The 25,058-nt window shown below is 40.6% G+C and overlaps 1 protein-coding gene across 1 annotated transcript; it reads left to right on the forward strand.

The window, feature by feature from the left end:
* Positions 1 to 1,725: 1,725 nt before the first annotated feature.
* Positions 1,726 to 25,058, forward strand: LOC141393765 (uncharacterized). Its single transcript, XM_073967217.1, has 9 exons — positions 1,726 to 3,244; positions 14,702 to 14,809; positions 14,911 to 14,998; positions 15,616 to 16,061; positions 19,077 to 19,593; positions 19,651 to 19,897; positions 19,960 to 20,130; positions 23,666 to 23,819; positions 23,889 to 25,058. The coding sequence occupies exons 1-9, from the start codon at positions 2,993 to 2,995 to the stop codon at positions 24,606 to 24,608; spliced, it is 2,703 nt and encodes a 900-aa protein (XP_073823318.1). The 5' UTR covers positions 1,726 to 2,992; the 3' UTR covers positions 24,609 to 25,058.

Consider the following 25,058-nt stretch of genomic DNA (forward strand, 5'->3'; position numbering starts at 1 on the left):
GACAAATGGTTGTTGGTTGTTGAAAAAATTTTGTTTAACAATCCACGACTAATGGTCTTTTGGTTGTTGAAAACATTTTGTTTAAAATCCAAGACCAAGGTCCTTTGGTTGTTGAAAAAAATGTAAAAAACCAAGCCTCATAGAAGTTTGGTTGATGAAAAAATTTTGTATAAAAATTCAAGTCTTTGGTAATTTAGTTGTTGAAAAATTGATCTAAAAATCTACGATGAAACAATTTTGTCTAAAATACAAGTCTATGGCCTTTTGGTTGTTATACAAATTTTGCTTAAAAATCCAAGCCTGATGGTTTTTGGTTGTTGAACAAGTAACAAAGTATCAGTCGGCTTTGCCGACAGAGATATACCCTCAGCCTGTGTGGATTGAAATACTTTGTTCCCCAAAAACCTTATGTATTTAAAGGGGTTTTCAAAATTTTGGGAGTATGGATGGATTAAAGCTCATAAATTTTGGGGGATATTAATAGATAGGCCCGTAAACAGGGTCACTAGGAAAACCTACGGTAAAAATGTCCAAAGTATCCTCGAACCACAAAAAAATGTTGAACATTTGTGTGGGTGGTACCACAAGGATTAGACAGATAGGGCCAAAATTTGAACATAAACTAAGTTTCGATAATATTTAGATATCCAAAGTTTGGACCAAATCGGTTGCTACGTCTATGAGAAATCGCGCGTACCATTTTCGCAAATATTGTCGAACTTTTGTGGAAGGAGTGGAACTATAAGTACCACCTTCTAATTTCTTCTAATATTCGAGGAAATATTACACTATGCAAGGTGTGGACGAACGCAGTACTCGGTTCGAGCTTTCCAGCCACTACATATAGTGCCATATGGGTTTTTTTTATAACTTTCGGGCTGTTTTCTCAAGAAGTATGGACTTGAACCTGAAAAACTTTCACTGTCGTAATTTAGGCAGCGAATGCAAGTTGCTTCAACAAAAATCAATGTGATTCGAGAGCAGGTCTTAAAGTGAATTTATCCAAAATTTTGTGTGGGAGGTACCCGAAGGAGTGTACAAATATAGTCCATATCTATATCTAGTAGATATAATATGATGTGTAAAATATTGACACAATCGGTCACTTTCATCAAGAGTTATCGTCAGCACAATTTTTCCGAACATTTTTGAACTTTTGTGGGGATGATACCTGAACGAGTGGACCGACATGGCTTATCTTTGAACTTAAACTAAGTTTGCACAAAATACATGAATACAAGCTGCTACAACAAAAAAGCGATTCGAGAGCAGGTCCTAATCTGAACTTTTCCGAAATTTTGTGTAGGAGGTACGCGAAGGAGTGTACCGATTGAGTCCATATTGGAACCTCATCTAAGTCTGGTAGAAATTTCACGATGTGCAAAGTATGGACCAAATCGGTTACTGCCTTCAAGAGTTATCGGGCGCACAAATTTTCCGAACATTTCCGAACTTTTGTTTAATATCCACACCCAATGTTGAAAAAATTTTGTCTAAAAATCCACTGCTAATGGTATTTTTGTTGTTGACAAATTTTCGTTTTAAAATCCACGCCTAATAGTAGTTGGTCCTTGAAAAAATAAAAATCCAGTTTTGTTTCAGTGTTGCCTTTTAGCGTTTTTAACAGCTAAACTTTGCATATGTTGAACTGGTAACACCAACTCCTCTCACAACAAGGACATGCAGCGCATGCCCCAAATTCGACTTGTGGTTGTCATCCTTTGCAAGTCAAAAGAAAACTGTTGAAGCGAAAAGAAGCATTCTGACAGTTGATGAAAATTTCTAGACAAAGTGAGAAGTGTGTTGAGACAAAAACGAAAACAATCAAAAAAATTTTGAACAAACAAAAATAGATTTTAGAAGTGGTAAAAATCAAGTCCTTAATCAAAAGAATATTGATTGTGTAAATAGAAGAAGAAAAATTTAAGAAATATTTTATTGAAAATTGATATTGAATTGAATAAGAATCTGTGGTGTCCCAAATAATCAAGGAAGTTGAAAAAATTGGCAAAAAAATGGTTCAGAGATACTGAACAGGAAGTTCTTAATGAAGTTGTAATTGATAACCAGAAATTGTCTTAATTGAAAAGTAATTGAAACGGAATCGAAAAAGAATTCAGTGAAAATTTGAAAAAATAAAATTTTATTTAAAGTGAGACCCCCTGCGCCCTTTAACGAAAAGTGAATAGCTTTTAAGCAAAAGTTAATTTAACAAAAATGCCATGAAATGATGAAACCTCAAAAAACCATCAATCGGTGGACAACCAAATAAGGGTGTTATTGATTTTTCATATACACATCCAAAAATATCCTGTGAGAGCCCTAAAGAGAGAGAACGAGAGATTAAGCACATTTACTCAGAGAACTAGTAAAAGTTACGAAAATCGACAACAAAAAGTAAACGGCAAAAAACACCTGTTTACCAAAAAGCGTCATCGCTCTCGCTCACCATAACAACCCAAAACAAACCGGCATTTGTGACAGTCGGAGTCCATAACTCAATTCTAGAACAGCCGGGAACAATTGTTGCATGCCATTGTTGTTGCTGTTGTGACGTGGTGTGGTGGAGCAAAACAAAGCACGGAGGACAAGGACAAACAGAGAGAGAGTAATAAAAACAAGGAAACAACAAAAACACGCATTACTTTTTGTTTATCAACAAAGCCAGGAAGGAGGTGGCGTTTGCAGCAAGCGGTTCCCTAGACACAAATTTGGTTGAATACCAAACAAACAAAGATAAACAATTTTTAAAGATAAATTTTCACAATTTCCCTAAACTTTGAAGATTAATATATCTCCACATAGCCTGCGGAGCCCCCCTCAACAAATTTGTAATTTCAGTACGAGCATTAACTTCGAATTTTTGGGGGGCTCCATTACAAGTATGCAAGGCCATAATTACTAAAACACCTTTCTGAATCCTTAAGAAACCAAAGGAAATATTGAAAAATTCCTTTCATTTAAATTGTGATAAGTAGCAACAACAACAACAATGAAGTACACTAAATTGAGCGGAGATTCCAAACAACATCATCAACACTATCATCATCATGGCCATGGTCATCACCATCATGGTCATGGAGCTGGTGGCAGCAGCAGTTCGGGTAGCCGCTTTTCCATGTCTCTGTCGTCTTCCTCGAAACGTAACAAGAAACATAATTGGGGTACCCGAGAACGTACCGGCATGAGTTTCCTAATTGTGATAGCATTTTTTGCCGTCTTTGGTTTAATTATTTTAACAGAGGTGAGTACAAGATGATTTTTATAAAAAAAATTAAGTTAAGGGCCGTATAGAGCTTTTATGACAGCCACTTCACTCGTTAAACTTATGGTCTATTGTGGTCATCCTGGAAAGAAATGTGGAAAATTTGCCGGATAGATAGCTTTAGAGAGGCAGGAAGGTCGGTACCATAGGGTTATATCAAAACATGGACCTATACTGATAAATTTCTGGGGAAAAGCCCCAAAACAAAATACCAAATTTTAGCCATTTTGTTGGATGTTGTGGCCATAACCTTAAAAATACCCAAAATTCCCAAAGACAAAATACCAAATTTCAGCTATTTTGCTACGGGGTTATATGACCTATACCGATTATGGACCTATACCGATAATTCTCTTTTGAAATATTTTATACTCCCATGGAAAATCAAATACCAAATTTCAGCCACAACCTTCAAAATGAGGTACCGTTCTATGGTGGCTATAGGAAGGCGTAAACCTATACCGACATATCTCAGGTGGAAAGTTGTATACTCTAAACGAAGCCTAAATATCAAATTTCAGCCATTTCGGTGTGATAATAAAGCTAAAAGCTTCAATATGCCGAACATCGGAAGGTACCGTTCTATGGGGGCTATATGAAGACGTGGGTATATTCCTATCAATTTCAGGTGGAATGTTGTATACCCACAACGAAGACGAAATACCAAATTTCAGATATTTCGATGGGAGATTGAGCCCACAACCCTCAAAATACCGAAAATCGGGAGGTATCTTACTATGGGAGCTATAAAAAGGCCTGGACCTATACCGACATATTTCAGGTGAAAAGTTGTATAGTCCCAACGAAGACTAAATACCAAATTTTTGCCATGTCGGTGCGATATTGACGCCGCAACCTTCAAAATACCGAACATCGGAAGGTACCGTTCTATGGGGGCTACAGAAAGGCGTGGACCTATACCGAAAACTTTCAAATGGAAAGTTTTATACCCTCAGCGAGGACTAACTACTAAATTTCACTCATTTCACTTTAAAATACCGAAAATCGGAAGGTACCAGTTCTATGGGGCCTATATGAACACGTGGACCTATATCGAAAAATTACAGGTGAAAATGTTTATACCCCCAACGAAAAATAAATACCAAATTTTAAGCATTTCGATGAGAGATTGATCCCACAACCTTCAAAATACCGAAAATCGGTAGGTACCGTTCTATGGGGGCTATATGAAGACAACGACCTACAGTCTCCTTGCCTGAAACCTCTTTTGGTATAAAACTCTTCGGAGAGGTTCTTTCCTATTTTAACTGAAGATCTTGTGTCAGTTAGTGTCATTTTACAAAGCCGAATGAGCTTTGCGGGGATGCCAAATTCAGACATTGCTTGGAATACCTTTGAACGTAGCGGGCTGTCGACGGCTGTTTTATAATCGACAAAAAGGTGGTAGGTGTCGATTTGCATCTCTTGGGTCTTCTCCAGGATTTGCCGCAGGGTAAATATCTGGACAATGGTGGACTTGCCAGGTCTAAAGCCGCATTGGTATGGTCCAATTATTTCGTTGACCATGGGCTTTAGTCGTTCGCACAATATCCCTGACACTATCTTGTAGGCGATAGGGAGAAGACTTATGCCCCTATAGTTGGAGCATAAAGTCTTATCTCCTTTCTTATGGACGGGACACAGGATGCTCAGGTCCCAATCGTCGGGTACGCGTTTTTCCTGCCAGATGGAGCTAACTAGCTGATGCATACACCTTATCAGCGTGTCGCCTCCAGTTTTGAACAGCTCGGCTGGTAGGCCATCAGCTCCTGCTGCCTTTTTATTCTTCAGCCGGTTTATTGCTGTCTTTAGCTCATCTTGGCCGGGTGGTATACATTCAATACCATCTTTTGGGATTGGATCTGTGGTATCTTCGTCGACTTCGCTACTATTGGATACCAGCAGATTGGAGAAATGTTCCTTCCATATCCTGATCACGCTATCTGTATCTATTACCAGATTACCTTGCTGGTCTCTACAGCAGGATGTGCCTGTACCAAAGCCATCTGTTTGATGTTTCACTCTTTGGTAGAATTTTCGGACTTCATTCTGGCTCCTGTACATCTTGATTTTTCCACACTCCCGCTTTTCCATCTCTCTCTCTCTTTCCTGCGGATACCTCTATCGTGCGCTACGCGTTGCTACTGATTGTAAAGTAGCCCTATATGCCGCATTTTTCCCTTCGGTAGCAGCGCGAAACTCCTGGCCATACCATGGATTCCGTGGTGGAGGTCTTTGGTATCCAAGTACTGATTTTTCGGCTGTTTGCATGGAGTGGGCAATGTTTTGCCATTGTCCTGATATGTTATCGGAACGAGGAGTGCTTTGATTAAGCAGTTGGACCAGTTGAGTGGAATATGCTGTGGCTATCTGTTGTGTTTGCATCCTATCGATGTGTTTGCATCCTATCGAAAGATATTCTCCTTTCCAATTTTGGCATTAAAATCGCCTAGTATAATTTTAATGTCATGGGCAGGGCAACTGTCATAAGTTTCTTCTAGGCACTCGTAAAATATATCTTTGGTCTTTCGTCCTTTTCTTCAGTGGGAGCATGAGCGCCTTCCATATTATGGAGGAGGGTATAAAAATGTGCCTCGTAGAAATAAGGTCTCCGGTTCGGAAGAATGTTTTAACCAAATCAGTTTCAAACAACTTGGAGTTGTTGTTGTAGCAGCTACTATATTTTTTATGTTCGGCTCTTCTTCCAACTCCAAGATCAAAAACGATTCCATCTGGGTACGATTGGTCCATAATGAGAGTGAAGTTAGGTGGTCTGGGTAGATGTTCTGCGTTGTGCCAACAATCCTGGCCCAGTAAGAATTGAGGCGGCTTCACCAACCGGATCTCAGTTGCGCAAAAAAACAAATATCGTTGTCCAGGCAGCTGCTGCTTTCCACTGCCACGGATGGTAGGTGATATCCGAGGACGGTATTCATATGATAGGCTCTTATAACCTCGGCGACTGCATCATTATGAATAACCATCAAACCTGCCTGATAAGCCAGTTGATCTAGATGTTCTCTTTTGTATCTTTAAACCTCCCTCTGTAGATCGAGAAGATCTTTCCTGCCTGGGGGTACCTATCCACTAGAAGGTGGTTTAGATGGTCTTGTCTATAATGTCCAAGCAGATATTGCATCGACAACATCTTGCTGTATCGATACACCGGTAAGGTCTTAGACATGTAAATGGTCCACTGAAGACATAAGGAGATTACCTATTACTGTTTTCTGGGCTGAATTCTGGCAAGTTTGCAAGTTTTTATACCCTCAGCATTTATGCTAACGAGGGTATATACACTTTCATACGGGCAAAATGTGCCTCATCGAAATAATGGTTTTAGACCCCAAGTATGTTTGGACGAAATGTGTTTCAGGCAATTTGGAGTCGATTGAGCAATGTCCGTCCGTCAGTCTGTCTGGCTGGCTGGAGCGCACGATAACTCTCGAACGGATGAACCGATTCGGTTCAAATTTTGACTTTCGTAATATTTTGCCCAAACTTAGTTTAAGTTCGAAGATGAGCTATATCGGTCCACTCCTTCCGGTACCTCCCCCACAAAAGTTCGAAAATGTTCGGAAAATTTGTGCGCACGATAACTCTTGAAGGGAGTAACCGATTTGGTCCATACTTTGTCCATCGTGGAGCGTGTACCAGACTTAGATCAGGATTTAATATGGACTCAATCGGTCCACTCCGTCGGGTACCTCCCACACAAAAATTTGGAAAAGTTCAGTTTAGGACCATCTCTCGAATCACTTTGATTTTTGCTTTAGCAACTTGTATTCACTGCCCTCCATACGACGGTATAAGTTTCATCAGGGGCAAGTCCATACTTCCTGAGAAAATAGCCTAAAAGTTGCAAAAAAACCCCTATGACACCGTGTGAGGAGGTTGGAGGGCAAAATAACTCTCGAACAGGTCTGCCGATTCGTCCATAGTTTGGCCTTGGTAATATTTTGTCCAAACAGAGTTTAAATTCGAAGATAAGCCATTTCGGTCCACTCCTTCAGGTACCTTCCCCACAAAAATGCAAAAATGTTCGGAAAAATTGTGCGTACGATAACTCTTGAAGAGAGTGGCCGAATTGGACCATACTTTACACATCCTAATATATCTACCAGATATAGATCAGGTTCAAATATGACCTATATTTGTCCACTCCATCCGGTACCTCCCACACAAAATTTCGGAAACATGTTCACCTTAAGACCTGCTTTCGAATCACTTTGATTTTTGTTGAAGCGCCTTGCATTCGCTGCCTCAATTGCGATGGTAAAAGTTGTTTCAGGGGCAAGTCCATAATTCTTGAGCAAACATCCCTGAAGTGGTAAAAATCCCCTATGGTACCATATGTAGTGGCTGGAGATCCATTCTTTTTAGTATCTCCTCCGAAAAGCTTTTGATCTCTAATCCTAATCAACATTTTCGTCAGTTCAAACGCCCAAAATTTTTAAAACTCCCTAAACATGCGTTTTTTGGGAAAAAATTGTTTCAATCTCTGTCGGCAAAGCCGACTGATACTTTTTTACTTGTTCCATTGGGTATTCCCCTCGATTTCGATTTTTTTGTATATTTTACTTGCAAAAGTTCAAATTTTGTCCGTTGAGACCACCCCCTCTGAAACGGTGTCGAGATGCACTTCTGGCTATATCCCTGATATCACTTACGTGATACTTACGTGACTTAGCCACACTGGCACCGCATAGCTTACCCTAGACCGACGAGGACCTTGTTCCTACCTCCCATCTTATCGCAGATCGGTGTTGCATGCGTGACGACTTGTACAAGCTGTCGAATGTGACCCCCAGGACTATGGGGTAGTTAGTGGTCGGAATTATTGCACATTCAGTGGGAGCTTCATTTCCACTGTCCAAGTGGTCAACAGTGTGGCTGTTGTCTTAGTGTCGGATATTTTCAGATTACTTGCGTGGAAGATGTCAACCAGATCAATGAGATATGCGTTTAGTCTGGCACAAATGTTATCAACGGTGAGACCTAACGTCAATGCCGTCGAGAGTGCTTGGAATTGCAGAAAGATTGAGGTTAACCCATTCCGGGAACTCCCTGTCCCACTCTGGAGGGTTTGGAATTCTTGTTTCAGAGTTCCATCTTAGACTGGCGATCACACATATAGTGACTCAATATTTTAAACAATAAAACTGCCCTACACATCCTAGAAAATCCAACTTAGCATGGCTGACTGTATCACTGTTCTGTGGCAAGGCCTATTCTGGTTGAAACCATTTCGATAGAACTTGCAGTTTCCAAGTATAATCGTGAATCCCTAAAAAACTCTAAAAATGTCAACTTTGATCGCGATTTATTTAAAAGCGCTTTGGCGATTTCTTTTTGAATTTTCTCATCTATGGACATTGTAGTTTCAGAATCCGCAAAAACTTCCCAGATGAAAGCACCTTCCATTTAAAGTTGGTTCAGGCGCACCGTGATTAATTTTGCTGGAATACCAAACTAAGACATGGCTTGGTTCACTCCCATTAAAGGCTGTCGAAAGCGGCCTTGTAGTCGACGGACAGGTGGTATGTTTCGATCTCATTTTTATAGGTCTTCTGTGTGATTTGGTGTAGTTTGAAGGTTTGGTCTATTGTAGATTTCCAAGGTCTAAAGACGCATTGGTATGGCCCGATCATTCCATTAACCATATGTTTTAGCAGTTCACGGAATACGCCCGACAGCACAATGGGTAGGAGTCTTATACCGCTGTTTATGGCACAAAACGTCTTGTCTTGCCTTTCTTGTGCACGAGACATATCATTCCTCCAGCCGACTTTTGCTAATCTGTATGTCGCCACTGGTCTTGAACAGTTCGGTAGGTAACCTATCAGCTTCTGCTGCTTTATTGTTCTTCATCCGATTATTTGTTGTCTTGACCTCATGTTGGTTAGGTGGTAAACACTCAATGTCGTCGCTTAGGATTGGTTCTTCCCATATTCGATACCAAAAGATGAAATGCTCCTTCCAGATACTCAGTTTGCTATATGTATCAGCTACCAGGCAATCTTCATCATCTTTGCAGTAGAATTTGCCATTCCCTTCAATCTGGTGTTTTACACTCTGGTAAAGTTTTCGGACTTCATTGTGACTCCTGAACATCTCCAGTTTATCCCGTCCACATTTTCCTGCTCTTTCTTCTTCCTTCTGAATTCAGTATCCTTACTTCAGTAACCATATTTAGGTGGTGGTTTTTCGTACTTTTTGCGGCAGTTTGATGACAATGGACATTTCTTTGCCACTGTGGGCAAGGTATGACGTCTTCCAGCAAGTGGTTAAGTTGTGCGGATTATGCTTGAACTATCTGCAGCTTTCAGACATAGACTAGTGCGTAACTTGGCTGCTACAAGGAAATGGTCTGAATCGATGTTCGCTCCCAGAATTGATTGGACATCTAAAACACTGGAAGCATATCTTTCGTCTATCCCAACATGGTCTATCTGGTTTCCCCATCTGGGGACACCCACTTGGGATTGTGTATGTCGAGGTGTTGGAGCCTCGTGCTGTTCGCCACCATGTTTTTAGCTGCTACAAAAGTGATTAGCCTTATTCCGTGAAGGAAGGCCGAACTTGCCGGCCGTGAGACATTAGATATTTTATCTCCCAATTTGGGCATTATCTTCTACAACAATCTTAATGTCATGGCCGAGGTAATATTCTCTCTCTGGGCGCTGGTATAATATATGCTTGATTTGTTCTTCTTTCTCTTCGATCGGGACATGGGCACAGATGAGACTGATATTAAAGATATTTTCTTTTATACGGATTGTGGCAATTCTCTCATTAACTTGAGTGAATCTGGAGACCAGGCTTTTAAGCCTCCGAATTACTATAAATCCGACACCTAGTTAATGTTTTGTTTCATGGCATGCGTAATCGTTTTTGATCTTTACGCCCGCCCGATTTCGTCGCACTTCCTGTAAAGCGATAATATCAGATTTGCACTACATCCGATTTGGGTATCAGATCTGTAGAACACATGTCTGGGATCTCAGGATTAAGGAGAGCAATATTGGGATAGTTTCGATCTGGTCTCTCTAGGTAGGTTTCTCTCATCGTCGCTTATGGATGGCTGCGTATTCCATAAGGGAGCGGCATATTGCTTTGTAGGTGGTCAGGCTGGTCTCCTTGTCTTTTCCCTGGTACTACTAGCAACAGCTTTGAGTATTTTGTTCCTTTTCCCGACGTCCCCGGCCACTATCTCAGCCCAGGCACTTGGTCGTTGGGTAGGGTAGGAGAATGTACACGAGGATCTTCACGACTGGCGATACAAGGGTGATGCCTATGTGCGAAGGTTTTGAAATTTCTACTATTTTTCCGACCTTCCACATGTCGGGGACCTCGAAGGTGCTGAGACAAAGGTTGAAGGTGCATGCAATATGGTTTGCACAATGTTGCCAAATGTGTTTCAGAATCTTCGTTGCCAGGCCATTCGGACCAATTGTTGTGGAGTTGTAGGCGGATTTAATACTTGTGAACACATTATCAGTTATAATGATGGCTGGGTCTGTATTTGGTCTCAGGATACAGGAAGCTCGGCGTAGTCTTCTTCTATGGTGGTTTGGCGTTGGCGGGTGTTCTACAAATTGCCTGCAAAAGCCAACTGCTATCTTCGATGGGGTTTTGGTGTGTTGTCGCCAAAAGTTATTTTTATATAGTCAGTGCGCTTGGAGTTTGAGAGGTTTCAAATGGTGTTCCAGACATTTTTGTACCTGGATCCGATTCCTCTAGTTGTTTTCGCCATATTTTTTTTTGTGGTTGGATACCAATTTATTTATTTCCCTACAGAGGTCTTGGTTTTTTCATCCGACCGATTGATTTTCCTGATGTAGTGTCTCAGATCAGCAAGGTTCGAGGCTTCAGTCGGTAAATTTGGTCTTATATTTTAAATCCCCCAAGTTGGTATGCATCTCTTGCATGCTTGTGATAGTGTGTGTCTAAAGAACTTTTTGTCAGCAGCAGTGAGTCAGAGTCCGTTTCCTATGCTCACTACACTTAATTGATTGGAGGCTTAGAGTTCTTTCTCGGAGGAGTTGGCAGCGTAGTTGAGCTAAAACTTCACTGGTTTGTCGTGGCAGCTGACGCTCCTCAGCTGCGATAGATGGGGTATGTACTCCGAGGACTTTATTCACACTATATTTGCTTATGGCCTTAGCAACTGCATCCGTGTGAATACTATTTAAACCTGCTTGATATGTCTGTTGATCTAGTGGTTCTCTCCTATATTGTTAGACCTCCCTCTCTAGAGTATGAATATCTTACCTGATATGCCTGAATGTATCGGACCTAGCGAGCAGATGGTGATTGGGATGGCTCTCACGGTAACACCTAATCAAGTACTGCAACGAAAGCATTGTGTTGCTTTACTGGAAGATTCTTTGCCTCCTCATGTAGATGGTCCACCGAAGACTTGAGGAGGAAACCTGTTGCTGTTCTCAGGGCGGCATTTTGACAGGTTTGAATCTTTTTCCAATTCTTATCACATAATCCCGGGGACCATATGTGGTCAACAAGGTTTCTTTATTTGCACCCCAAGTGCTGCCTGCTAGGGACTTGAGGACCTTGTTCCTAATTTTCAGTTTGCCGCAGATAGCTGTGGCATGCGCGCATTACTTGAAAGTAGTGTCGAATGTGACCCCTAACATTTTGGGGCAGTTTGTGGTCGGAATTCTGCTACCGTCGACCACGACATTCAATTCCCTTCCAAACTGCGCTGTCCATGTGGTGAACAGAGTGGCTGCAGATTTTGTGGCGGAAATCTGCATATTCCTCGAGTGGAAAAAGGTGCTAAGATCGGTTAAATAGGGGTTCAGTCTCTCACAGATGTCATCAGGGAAGGTACCTGACGCCAGGATCGTGCAATCATCCGCATACCTTACGATCTTGATGCCCTCTGGAGGGGGTGGAATACAGGAGAGGTAGAGGTTACACAATTCCGGAGATATCACCCCATCTTGGGGAACTCCCTGTTTCACTTAACGGGGTTAAGACTTCTTGTTCCTGAATTCCACCTACGACTGGCGTCCACACATATAGTTGAATATCCAACGTTTCAAGCTTGGCCGTAGTGTTGTCTGCTCAATGTCCTTAAACATCGTGGAGTGCCTGACTGTGTCAAAGACTTTTGATAAGTCAAGCGCCACCATCAATGTTCTATCACACGGCGGTCTCTGGTTGAGTCCTTGACAAATATATATGGAGATGGCGTGCAGCGCTGTTGTCGTGCTATGCTGCTTACGGAATCCATGCTGATGATCAGCAACTTGATAGCTATTCCTGATGATCAGCAACTTGATAGCTTGGGGGAGGACTAAGGCTTCAAGGGCGACAAAAGCAAAATCGGCGTGTACAATTCACTTTTGCTGGCATCCTTGCCTGGCTTCCGTAGCGGGACCACCCTGCCCATTTTCCAGACTTCGGGAACAATGAGGGTGGCTAGCGACAAGTTGAGAACTTTAGTGAGATACTCCACTCCCGGCTCATCCAGCTGCTTCAGCATTAACATGGAGATTCCATCAGGGCCCAACGCTTTAGTTGATTTAGCGTTCCTGATGGCATTCGCAACATCATCCATTGTAAACTGTGGTGGTTCATCCTCGGCAGGAAGAGATCTGATGCGACATAATACTCTCCTTTACGCCCTGTCACTCTCGGGGTGTTCGACAAACTTTCGATTGAAATAACTCTTCACGATTGAAATAGCACCTCTTCGGGTCAGTCAACGTAAAGTCGCCAAACGTGACTGAGGTTCTATCTATCACTCTTCTTCGAGAGTGACTTAACCGTTGCCCACAATTCACTTATTCCTGCTCCAATGTTGCAACTCTTTTTCCGCTTTTTCTCGCCGACCAGCCTCTTAACTTCCACTGTCAGATCCCTGACTCTGGGGTCATTGGGGTTAGCTCGACGAAGCTCATCACGCTCATTTGCTAATCTCGTCGCCTCTGCTGGGAAGTTTGATCTTACTTCGGGTATTCGACCAGTAGGGATGTGGCTAGCGGCTGCAGCAGTGATGATGTCTCGGAACGTCATTTTCGCTACCCGAACATCAGAAGGATTTGGCAGTTTTCTGAAGCGGTTAGCGGTTTCCTAATATTGACGAACGTGCGGCGTTCAGAGGTGATGAAATCGGGTGGTTTGCTAATGGAGACAATTATGGGGATATGGTCTAATCCAAGGGAAATGACGGGTTGCCAGCTGACATCTTTTGTCAGACGAAGTGACACGATGGTTATGTCTAGCGAACTGTGACACTCTCCTCTAATTCAGGTAGGGGCGTCCTCTTTGACCGTGCAAAACGTAGATCTGTCTATCTGCTCAGCCAGCGCTGTGCCTCTCTGATCGTTACCGAGGGCCGAATCCCACATCTCATGATGCGCATTAAAGTCCCCCAGGACCAGACGATTATGACCTTCCAAAAGCGGGCTAATGTCAAGCTCGTAATCTGAGATACAGTTATTTCTCGGCGGGATGTATACGATCAACATCTCTATCTCGGCAGTTCCACACCTGACTGCTACCCCCATACATTCCAAGTACTGGTCATTAGAGACAAGCTCAAGCGAGATAGGTCTGTATTGGACAGACTGGTGCAATAGGAAAGCTAATCCCCCACCTCCACTTCTGGTGCGATCCTTCCTTAACACGTTGTAACCATCACAACGTTGTAAGCCACAGTTGTTGTTGAGCTTGGTTTCTTGCACCGCCGCGACCTCGACGTTCTACCGACTCATGAACTCTACTATTCCTCGATCTTACTTCGGAGTCCATTGCAATTAAATTGCAAAAAGGATAAATTTTCTGGGATTGGGTCAACAACGGCTGGTGTTAAAGGCTGCGTGTGCGGTTGCTGTCGAGGGGACTGCGCGGGAGTTTCATAATCAGACAACGAGCGAGTTTCGTAATCCGATAACGACTCACTGGGGGACTGTATTCACGCAGCATGCAGCATCATAGTCCCTCACGTGGACAAGTCCAGAGCAACCCCTTAGATACACCCACTCCTGACATCTATTGCATCTCACCGAAGGTTGGATATGGGTGAATATGCGAATGTGACAAACTGAGCACAAATAAATTGGTCCTGAGTTTTCCTACGTCCCTGCACGGAACAAAAGAATTCCGAGCAGGCATTCCGGGATATGCTGCTCCCAACACAGAAAAACGAAACAAATACAAACACATATACACTGAGGTTGCAGCCGCTGGCAGGAACGCTGATGTTGTGTGGTTCCGGGTAAATCCGGTACGAAAGAACCCACTGCCGTGGGATTTATCCGCAAACTGTGTACCCATCCGGTAGCACTCATCCATGTTTTCCTCCAGAACGGCAGTTTTGACGACAGTATTTACCTGGGTGTCATCATTTCAATCCATTTTAAAATCACAATTCATAATAGTTGCCTGTTTATCTTCCCTTTTCAGTTATTTATGATTGACGAACGTGCCCATGGTGGCATGATGATGATGCGTAGTGGTAATGGTTATGCTGGTCGTTTCGGTGATTCAATGCCTGACTATGATAACGTCAAGGTAAGTGTCAATCATTATTCAATCACACAATCTGCAAAAATTTAATTCAATTCAATATTTATTTTCCATTTTCCACGAAAATCGAAACGAATTCAATTTAGGATGACTATGATCTGCTGGATGCCGGTCTATTGAATGATAATAAATTGGGTTTTGTACAGCTTCATGACAATAAATTTAAAATTCAAGGTGGGTAAAATGTTAAATTATTATCCAACGAATAGGAGGAGGAGGGGATGAGAAGGTGAATGGGGGAACTGCCAAGTGCACCTATACCCAGTTACAGTAAACACAAAAGTGAAACGTTAACACATAGTTATTTGCTTATATGACCACGAAGAGAAGAAGAGAAATGAAAAACCATAAAACTATAGAAAATCCTGGCCTCACCACTTCGAATGTTTCATAAAAACCCCAATGAATATATAAAGCAATAAAAAAAACAAAATCTCAATTGAATTCATGCCAAAAAGCGGACAAGAAGTACTCAAATAATAACCAGAAAAACCATCGATGAAAAACTTTTCAGTAAAAATATTTTCATTGCTGTTGGCCCATCACCACGATGGATGGTGGTGGTTGGCTTGGATGCTTCTGGGCTTGTTAATGCCAGCTATGAGCTTGGTGTCTTAATGTTGGTGCACTATTGTGCAGCTGATGATTTGAGTAATGCAAAATTGTGGTTCCTCCTGCCCTTCTCCTCTCTCTCTTAATGCTCTCAAGTCATTGAATTGTCCTCGAATACCCTGAGAATTCATGTCATTCATTGGATTGTTGTTTTTGTGATTTCTTTTTTGTGATTACAGATGCTGACAGCAATAACGGTGGACGTTTGGCCGGTGTCTTGTTAAATTCACAAAGTGTTGGCAATGCTTATGCCGGTGCTGGCCTGGGTGGTGGCACTGGTTTGGGTTCTCAAATGACTGCTGGTAATGGCCCCCTTATACCATGGGGTAAAATGTTACCACCCAAAATAGAAGATTCCTTACCACATTTCCCAGTTGGCTCTGAGCCAACAGATGGTTCGTGGCAAATTGTGAATGGCACCCGTTTCAAATTTTTCGTATTCTCAGCCTATTATGATCGCAGAGATGGTGCAAAGCTGGTACGCGTTATTGGAGCAACAAAAACAAGAGGTCCAGAGCGGGTATGGTGTCGATTTTGGTATGTGGCGAAAAATGCAACAAGCGGAGCGAGTGGTGGTAGAGCGCGGGATAAATATTCATCAGTTACTGTTATGGCGAGAGTTAAGGTGAGTATGAGATGATTGCATCGTTTGGAGACGAAGATTTACTATTTACACCATGTGGATAATATATCCACGCCATCGGGATAATTGAGATAAGTTATCCACGCCTTCGGGATAATTGAGATAAATTACCCACGCCTTTGAGATAGTGTAGATACATTATACACGCCTCCAGGATAATGTAGATACATTATTACTGCCTTTGGGATAATGTAAATACACTATCCACGCCTTTTAGATAATGTAGATACATTGTCCACGCCTTCTACATAAAATAGATACATTATTACTGCCTTTGGGATAATGTAGATACATTATCTAAGCCTTTGGGATAATGTAAATACACTATCCACGCCTCTTAGATAATGTAGATACATTGTCCACACCTTCTACATAAAGTACATACATTATTACTGCCTTTGGGATAATGTAGATACATTATCCACACCTTTGCGATAATGTAGATACATTATCCACACCTTTGCGATAATGTAGATACATTACCCACGCCTTAGAAATATTGTAGATACATTACCCACGCCTTAGAAATATTGTAGATACATTACCCACGCCTTAGAAATATTGTAGATACATTATCCACATCTTTCGTATAATGTAGAAACATTATCTACGCCTTAGGGATAATATAGATATTATCCACGCCTTGGGGATAATATAGATACATTATCCACTCCTTGGAGATAATATAGATACATTATCCACGCCTTTGGGATAATATAAATTCATTATCCACACCTTTGGGGTAATATAGATACATTATCCACCACATTATCCATTATCCATATAGACACATTATCTATACCTTTGGGATAATATAGATACATTATCCACGCCTTGGGGATAATACAGATACATTATCCACACCTTTGGGATAATATAGATATATTATCCACGCCTTGGGGATAATATAGATACATTATCCACGCCTTTGGGATAATGTAAAAACATTATCCACGCTATTGGGATAATATAGATACATTGTCCACGTCTTGGGGATAATATAGATACATTATCCACGCCTTGAAGATAATATAGATACATTATACACGCCTTTGGGATAATATAAATTCATTATCCACACCTTTGGGATAATATAGAAACATTATCCACGCCTTTGGAATAATATAGATACATTATCCACGCCTTTGGGATAATATAGATACATTATCCACGCCTTTGGGGTAGGGTAGATACATTATCCACGACTTAGGGATAATGTAGATACATTACCCACGTCTTAAAGATAACGTGGATACATTATCCATGCCTTAAAGATAACGTAGATACATTATCCACGCCTTAAAGGTAACGTAGATACATTATCCACGCCTTAAAGATAACGTAGATACATTATCCATCCCTCAAAGATAACGTAGATACATTACCCACGCCTTAAAGTTAACGTAGACACATTATAAAGGTAACGTAGATACAATATCCACGCCTTAAAGATAAAGTAGATATATTATCTACGCCTTTAAGATATTGTAGATCATTATCCACGCCTTAAAGGTAACGTAGATACATTATCCACGCCTTAAAGATAACGTAGATACATTATCCACGTCTTAATAATAACGTAAATGCATTATCCACGTCTTAAAGATAACGTAGATACATTATCCATCCCTTAAAGGTAACGTAGATACATTATCCATCCCTTAAAGGTAACGTAGATACATTATCCATCCCTTAAAGGTAACGTAGATACATTATCCACTCCAAAAATATAACGTAGATACTTTCTACGCCTTAAAGATAACGTAGATACTTTATCTACGCCTTAAAGATAACGTAGACACTTTATCCACGCCTTAAAGATAACGTAGATACATTATCCACGCCTTAGAGATAACGTAGATACATTACCCACGCCTTAAAGATAACGTATATACATTACCCACGCCTTAAAGATAACGTAGATACATTATCCACGCCTTAAAGATAACGTAGATGCATTATCCACGTTTTAAACATAACGTAGATACATTATCCACGCCTTAAAGATAACGTAGATGCATTATCCACGTTTTAAACATAACGTAGATGCATTATCCACGCCTTAAATACCACGTAGATACATTATCCACGTCTTTAAGATAACGTAGATACGTTATCCACGCCTTAAAGATAACGTATACACATTTTCCACGCTTAAAAGATAACTTAGATACATTATCCACGCCTTAAAGGTAACGTAGATACATTATCCACGTCTTAATGATAACGTAGATACATTATCCACGCCTTAATGATAACGTAGATACATTATCCACGTCTTAAAGATAACGTAGATACATTATCCATCCCTTAAAGATAACGTACATTATCCACTCCTAAAATATAACGTAGATACTTTATCTACGCCGTAAAGATAACGTAGATACATCATTCACACCTTAAAGATAACGTAGATACATTATCCACGCTTTAAAAATAACGTAGATACATTATCCACGCCTTAAAGATAACGCAGATACATTATCCACTCCTTAAAGCTAACGTAGATATATTATCGACGCCTTTGGGATATTGTAGATAAATTATTCACGCCTTTGGTATCATTTAGATACATTATCCACGTCTTTGGGATACATTATCCTTTCCTTTGGGATAACGTAGATACCTTATCCACGCCTTCGGGATAATTATCGACACCTTCGGGATAATGTATATGAATTATCCACGCCTTCGGGAATATGTAGATAAATTATCCACGCCTTTGGGATAACACAGATACATTATCCACGCCTTTGCGATAACGTAGATACCTTATTCACGTCTTCGGGATAATGTAGATACCTTATTCAGGTCTTCGGGATAATGTAGATAAATTATCCACGTCTGTGGGATAACGTAGATACATTATATATGCCGTGGGGATACTGTAGATACTTTATCCATATCTGTGAGCTAATTTAGAACGTTTTTTGGATACATTTATTTACCTCATCAATCCAATAATCTGATCCGCCCATTGTCTCACTTCCTTTACAGGTCATTCGTGAGAACTGGAGCCTAAAGTATAGTGCTTGCTTTGTCTTGTGTCCTGTACGTCCTCAAGAATATGATGTTCCTCAGTATGTGAGCATAGTGGCGCGCCTAAGAGCACCACCTGGAAATATTTTAGAACTGCGCAATACCGATTGGGATCGAGATTTTGTGGTAACGGGCGAGAGTAAATCAACAACTAACCAATCATCATCAACGGCAAACAGCAAATCCAATTCCGTCCCAGTTTCTGTGGCCGCCAGGACAAAGTTCCCCAGCGAAAATGATATCAAAGACGATATAGCGATTTGCGTGAAACCCTTTCACTTCAACTATGATCAGTCGCTCTTTCTAATGGAATATTTGGAATTCTATTCCCTTATGGGTGTATCCCACTTTACATTTTACAATCACACCATTGGACCGCATGTCGACTGTATATTGGATCACTATGTGAAGGGAGATATACCGGGTAATTCAACAGCTGAGGATATAATGGAGGTGGCGAAGGGAAAATATCAAGGTTTGTTTGTAAGCTTCAATATAGTCTCTATGATTAATTTTTATTTTCTTTTCCCAGAATCACCCACAGCTACCTCACCACCACCCAAGATTCTCAAAAGTTCCAACTACCACAAACCTTCAATAGAAATTTTACCCTGGAACTTGCGCATGCGTTCACAGAAGGAAATACGCACAGAGGGCTTGTTTGCAGCTCTGAATGATTGCCTGTATCGGACCATGTATCGCTACAAATATTTGGCCTTGGTGGATTTGGATGAATTTATTGTGCCACGGCAAGTGGATACATTAAATGAATTATTGAGGTTAGTTTTTTTAAGCTGGAACTTGGGAAGAGAAAATTAATAGGTTTTTTTCTATTTTGCAGTTCCCTAAATAATCGTGTGCGCAATCGCAATACTGGAGCCTATTCCTTTCAAAATGCTTTCTTCTACCTGCAATTCGCTGATGATCCCCAATTGGCCAAAGTGGAGAAGGGTGAAAGTTTGGAATTGGCTAAACTGAGAGCAGCTTTGGTGACACAAAGGAAGACAAGAAGGTGAGAGAAAAATATATTCGGAAGATACATTATCCACTAAGGATTAGGGATAAGGTAGATACATTATCTATGCTTCGGAGATGATACACTATCCACACCTTAGGGATCAAATGGATACATTATCCACGCCTTACAGATGAAGTAGATACATTATCCGCGCCTAAAGGATAAAGTAGATACATTATCCACGTCTTAGGGATAAAGTAGATACATTATCCACGTCTTAGGGATAAAGTAGATACATTATCCACGCTTTAGGGATCCAATAGATACATTCTCCACGTGTTGGGGATATCATAGAAACATTATACATGCCTTAACGATAATGCAGATAAAGTATCCACGCCTTGGGATAAAGTAGATGCATTATCCACGTCTTAGTGATAAAGTAGATACATTATCCACGCTTCAGAGATCCAAAAGATACATTATCCACGCCTTGCGGATAACATAGATACATTATCCACGTCTTAGGGATAAAGTAGATACATTATCCACGCTTTAGAGGTCAAATTGATACATTATCCAGGCCATAGGCATATCATAGATACGTTACCCACGCCTTTGGGATATCGTAGATGTATTTTCCACGCCTTGATACATTATCCACGTTATAGGGATAAAGTAGATACATTATCCATGTCTTAGGGATAAAGTAGCTACATTATCCACGTTTTAGAGATCAAATAGATACATTATCCACGCCTTGGCGATATCATAGAGATAGTATACACGCCTTAGGGATATAGTAGAAACATTATCCACGCTTTGGGGATATCATAGATACATTATCCACGCCTTAGGGATATCATAGATACATTATCCACGCTTTAGGGATATCATAGATAGATTATCCACGCCTTTGGGATATCATAGATACATTATCCACGCCTTAGGGATATCGTAGAAACATTATCCACGCCTTGGAGATATCATACATACATTATCCACGCCTTAGGGATATCATAGATAGATTATCTACGCCTTTGGGATATCATAGATAGATTATCTACGCCTTTGGGATATCATAGATAGATTATCCACGTCTTTGGGATATCATAGATACATTATCCACGCCTTGGGGATAATATAGATACATTATGCACGCCTTGGGGATAATATAGATACATTATTAACGCCTTGGGGATAATAAAGATACATTATCAACGCCTTGGGGATAATATAGATACATTATCCACGCCTTGGGGACAATATAGACACATTATCCAAGCCTTGGGGATAATATAGATACATTATCCACGCCTTGGGGATAATATAGATACATTATCCACGCCTTGGGGATAATATAGATACATTATCCACGCCTTGGGGATAATATAGACACATTATCAACGCTTTGGGGATAATATAGATACATTATTAACGCCTTGGGGATAATATAGATACATTATCCACGCCTTGGGGATAATATAGATACATTATCCACGCCTTGGGGATAATATAGATACATTAACCACGCCTTGGGGATATCATAGATACATTATCCACGCCTTGGGGATAATATAGATACCTTATCCACGCCTTGGGGATAATATAGATACATTTTCCACGCCTTAGGGATAATATAGATACACTATCCACGCCTTGGGGATAATATAGAAACCTTATCCACGCCTTGGGGATAATATAGAAACCTTATCCACGCCTTGGGGATAATATATATACATTATCCACGCCTTGGGGATACTATAGATGCCTTATCCACGCCTTGGGGATAATATAGTTACACTATCCACGCCTTGGGGATAATATAGATACATTATCCACGCCTTGGGGATACTATAGATGCCTTATCCACGCCTTGGGGATAATATAGTTACACTATCCACGCCTTGGGGATAATATAGATACATTATCCACGCCTTGGGGATAATATAGATACATTATCCCCGCCTTGGGGATAAAATAGATACATTATCCTCGCCTTGGGGATAATATAGATACATTATCCACGCCTTGGGGATAATATGTCCACGCCTTGGGGATAATATAGATACATTATCCACGCCTTGGGGATAATATAGATACATTATCCACGCCTTGGGGATAATATAGATACATTATCCACGCCTTGGGGATAATATAGATACATTATCCACGCCTTGGGGATAATATAGATACATTATCCACGCCTTGGGGATAATATAGATACATTATCCACGCCTTGGGGATAATATAGATACATTATCCACGCCGTGGAGATAATATAGATACATTATCCACGCCTTGGGGATAATATAGATACATTATCCACGCCTTGGGAATAATATAGATACATTATCCACGCCTTGGGGATAATATAGATACATTATCCACGCCGTGGAGATAATATAGATACATTATCCACGCCTTGGGGATAATATAGATACATTATCCACGCCTTGGGGATATTATAGATACCTTATCCACGCCTTGGGGATAATATAGATACATTATCCACGCCTTGGGGATAATATAGATACATTATCCACGCCTTGGGGATAATATAGATTCATTATCCACGCTTTGGGGATAATATAGATATATTATCCACGCCTTGGGGATAATATAGATACATTATCCACGCCTTGGGGATAATATATCCACGCCTTGGGGATAATATAGATACATTATCCACGCCTTGGGGATAATATAGATACATTATCCACGCCTTGGGGATAATATAGATACATTATCCACGCCTTGGGGATAATATAGATACATTATCCACGCCTTGGGGATAATATAGATACATTATCCACGCCTTGGGGATAATATAGATACATTATCCACGCCTTGGGGATAATATAGATACATTATCCACGCCTTGGGGATAATATAGATACATTATCCACGCCTTGGGGATAATATAGATACATTATCCACGCCGTGGAGATAATATAGATACATTATCCACGCCTTGGGGATAATATAGATACATTATCCACGCCTTGGGGATATTATAGATACCTTATCCACGCCTTGGGTATAATATAGATACATTATCCACGCCTTGGGGATAATATAGATACATTATCCACGCCTTGGGGATAATATAGATACATTATCCACGCCTTAGAGATATCATAGATACATTATCCACGCCTTGGGGATAATATAGATACATTATCCACGCATAGGGGATTATATAGATATATTATCCACGCCTTGGGGATAATATAGATACATTATCCACGCCTTGGGGATAATATAGATATATTATCCACGCCTTGAGGATATTCTAGATACTTTATCCACGCTTTAGGGATACTGTAGATACTTTTTCCACACTTGAGGGATAATGTAGATACTTTATACACGCCTTAGGGATATTGTAGATACTTTATTCACGCCATAGGTATATTGTAGAAACTTTATCCACGCTTTAGGGTTATTGTAGATACTCAATCCACGCTTATGGATATTGTAGATACTTTATCCACGCCTTAGGGATATTGTAGATACTTTATCCATTTATGCCTTAAGTTTATTTTGCCACATTTTCTTATTTAACAATAATTTTATTATCTTCCAGACGGTTCAAACTCCATCCCCAAAAACAACGTTCCAAGTACATTTGCCGCCCTGAAGCCGTTGTTGAGGCCGGGAATCACTTTGTGTGGGAATATGCCCCCGGCAAGGGATCACTAAATGTGCCACCCACTGATGGCATTTTACAACATTACAGGGTAGGATACTGCTTCGTATATAACATTTCGTTTCACTGATCTCTCTCTATCTCTTCAACCTCTTTCTAGGTCTGTGAATTTGGTGGCAATGATTGCATTAAGGCACCCTCCATTGTGGATCGTACCGCCAACAAATATATCAATCGTTTGGTGGAAAGGGTTCTAACCGTTTATCGTTATTTGAAAAAGAAATGTGATCTACCCGAATTGCCAGCCATACCCAAACCTCAAACCCCTAAACCGGAAATGAAACCAATCATCAGAAAAGATAGCACCTTTAATGAGGGTAAGACCAAACGGAAAGATGTAATGATCAAAAGGATATTGGAGAACAAAAAGCTCAGCGATGATGATAAAAAGCCCAACAAAAGAGACAACGAAACGAAGGTGAAACACGAAGCGGTCAAAAATCCACCATCGACAACGATACAAAATTCAAAATTACTCAATGAGACAACGGCAGTAGCATCAAATGCTAATAAAACAACAACAACGACACTGGGAGGAGGAGAAGGATTAGCAGGACCCTTGAAGTTGGTTGCAAATATTACAAATTCCTCCATTAGTACTGGAAATAAGTTAACGGTTACTAATAACACAAGTAGCGCGCAGACTGCAACAACAACAACTACTACCACCACCAGCACAACAACAAGTACCATGATGACAACCACAACAACGAAAGAAACAACGCCGCAGGACATTTTTATGGCTAAGAAGACTCATAAAGTTGTGGTATTCTTTGTTGATGACAAGGGCAAGCCCAGGGCCCGTTTGGAATATCATTAGTCCCACCCCCAAATGCATTGGGGGAGTTAATTTCTAAGTTTGAGAGACTATGTGGTTAGGATCCCAAAAAGTCTTTGTTCTTTTGTAGCTAAGTTAAAAAATCTCAAATGCAAATACCCCTGCCCTCCCTTATACACTCACTACTAAACTAAACCTTTACTAAGAAATAGTGAATGCTGACGTCAGCAGGACAACTAACGATGAGTAGGATTTTCACGAACCGTATTGAAATAAAATTTCGTTTTATGAAATTTATGGAAAGTGGGAAAATGGTGGTGGGGTCAGAAACGGAGCTTATTTTAGGATTAATTTATTGAGAAGAGGTGAAGGAACAGCAGAGCCTTCAAACGAGGATTTTCAAAAAATATTTTTAGAGAATAATTTTGATGGACCAGCAGAGCCTTTAAATGTGGAATGTTTAAAACATATTTTTGAGAGAGCAGCAGACCC

The sequence above is a fragment of the Musca autumnalis genome, unplaced genomic scaffold (genome assembly GCF_047663935.1).
Source record: "Musca autumnalis isolate F117 unplaced genomic scaffold, ASM4766393v1 scaffold_2, whole genome shotgun sequence".
NCBI classification, from domain to species: domain Eukaryota; kingdom Metazoa; phylum Arthropoda; class Insecta; order Diptera; family Muscidae; genus Musca; species Musca autumnalis.

What these genes read in the sequence shown, in the direction of transcription:
- LOC141393765 (XM_073967217.1), top strand. Translation starts at nt 2,993, where the DNA reads ATGAAGTACACTAAATTGAGCGGAGATTCCAAACAACATCATCAACAC. An exon ending in GTTTAATTATTTTAACAGAG is followed by an intron (nt 3,245 to 14,701) that starts GTGAGTACAAGA and finishes TTCCCTTTTCAG; the next exon opens with TTATTTATGATTGACGAACG. An exon ending in GGCGAAGGGAAAATATCAAG is followed by an intron (nt 19,594 to 19,650) that starts GTTTGTTTGTAA and finishes TTCTTTTCCCAG; the next exon opens with AATCACCCACAGCTACCTCA.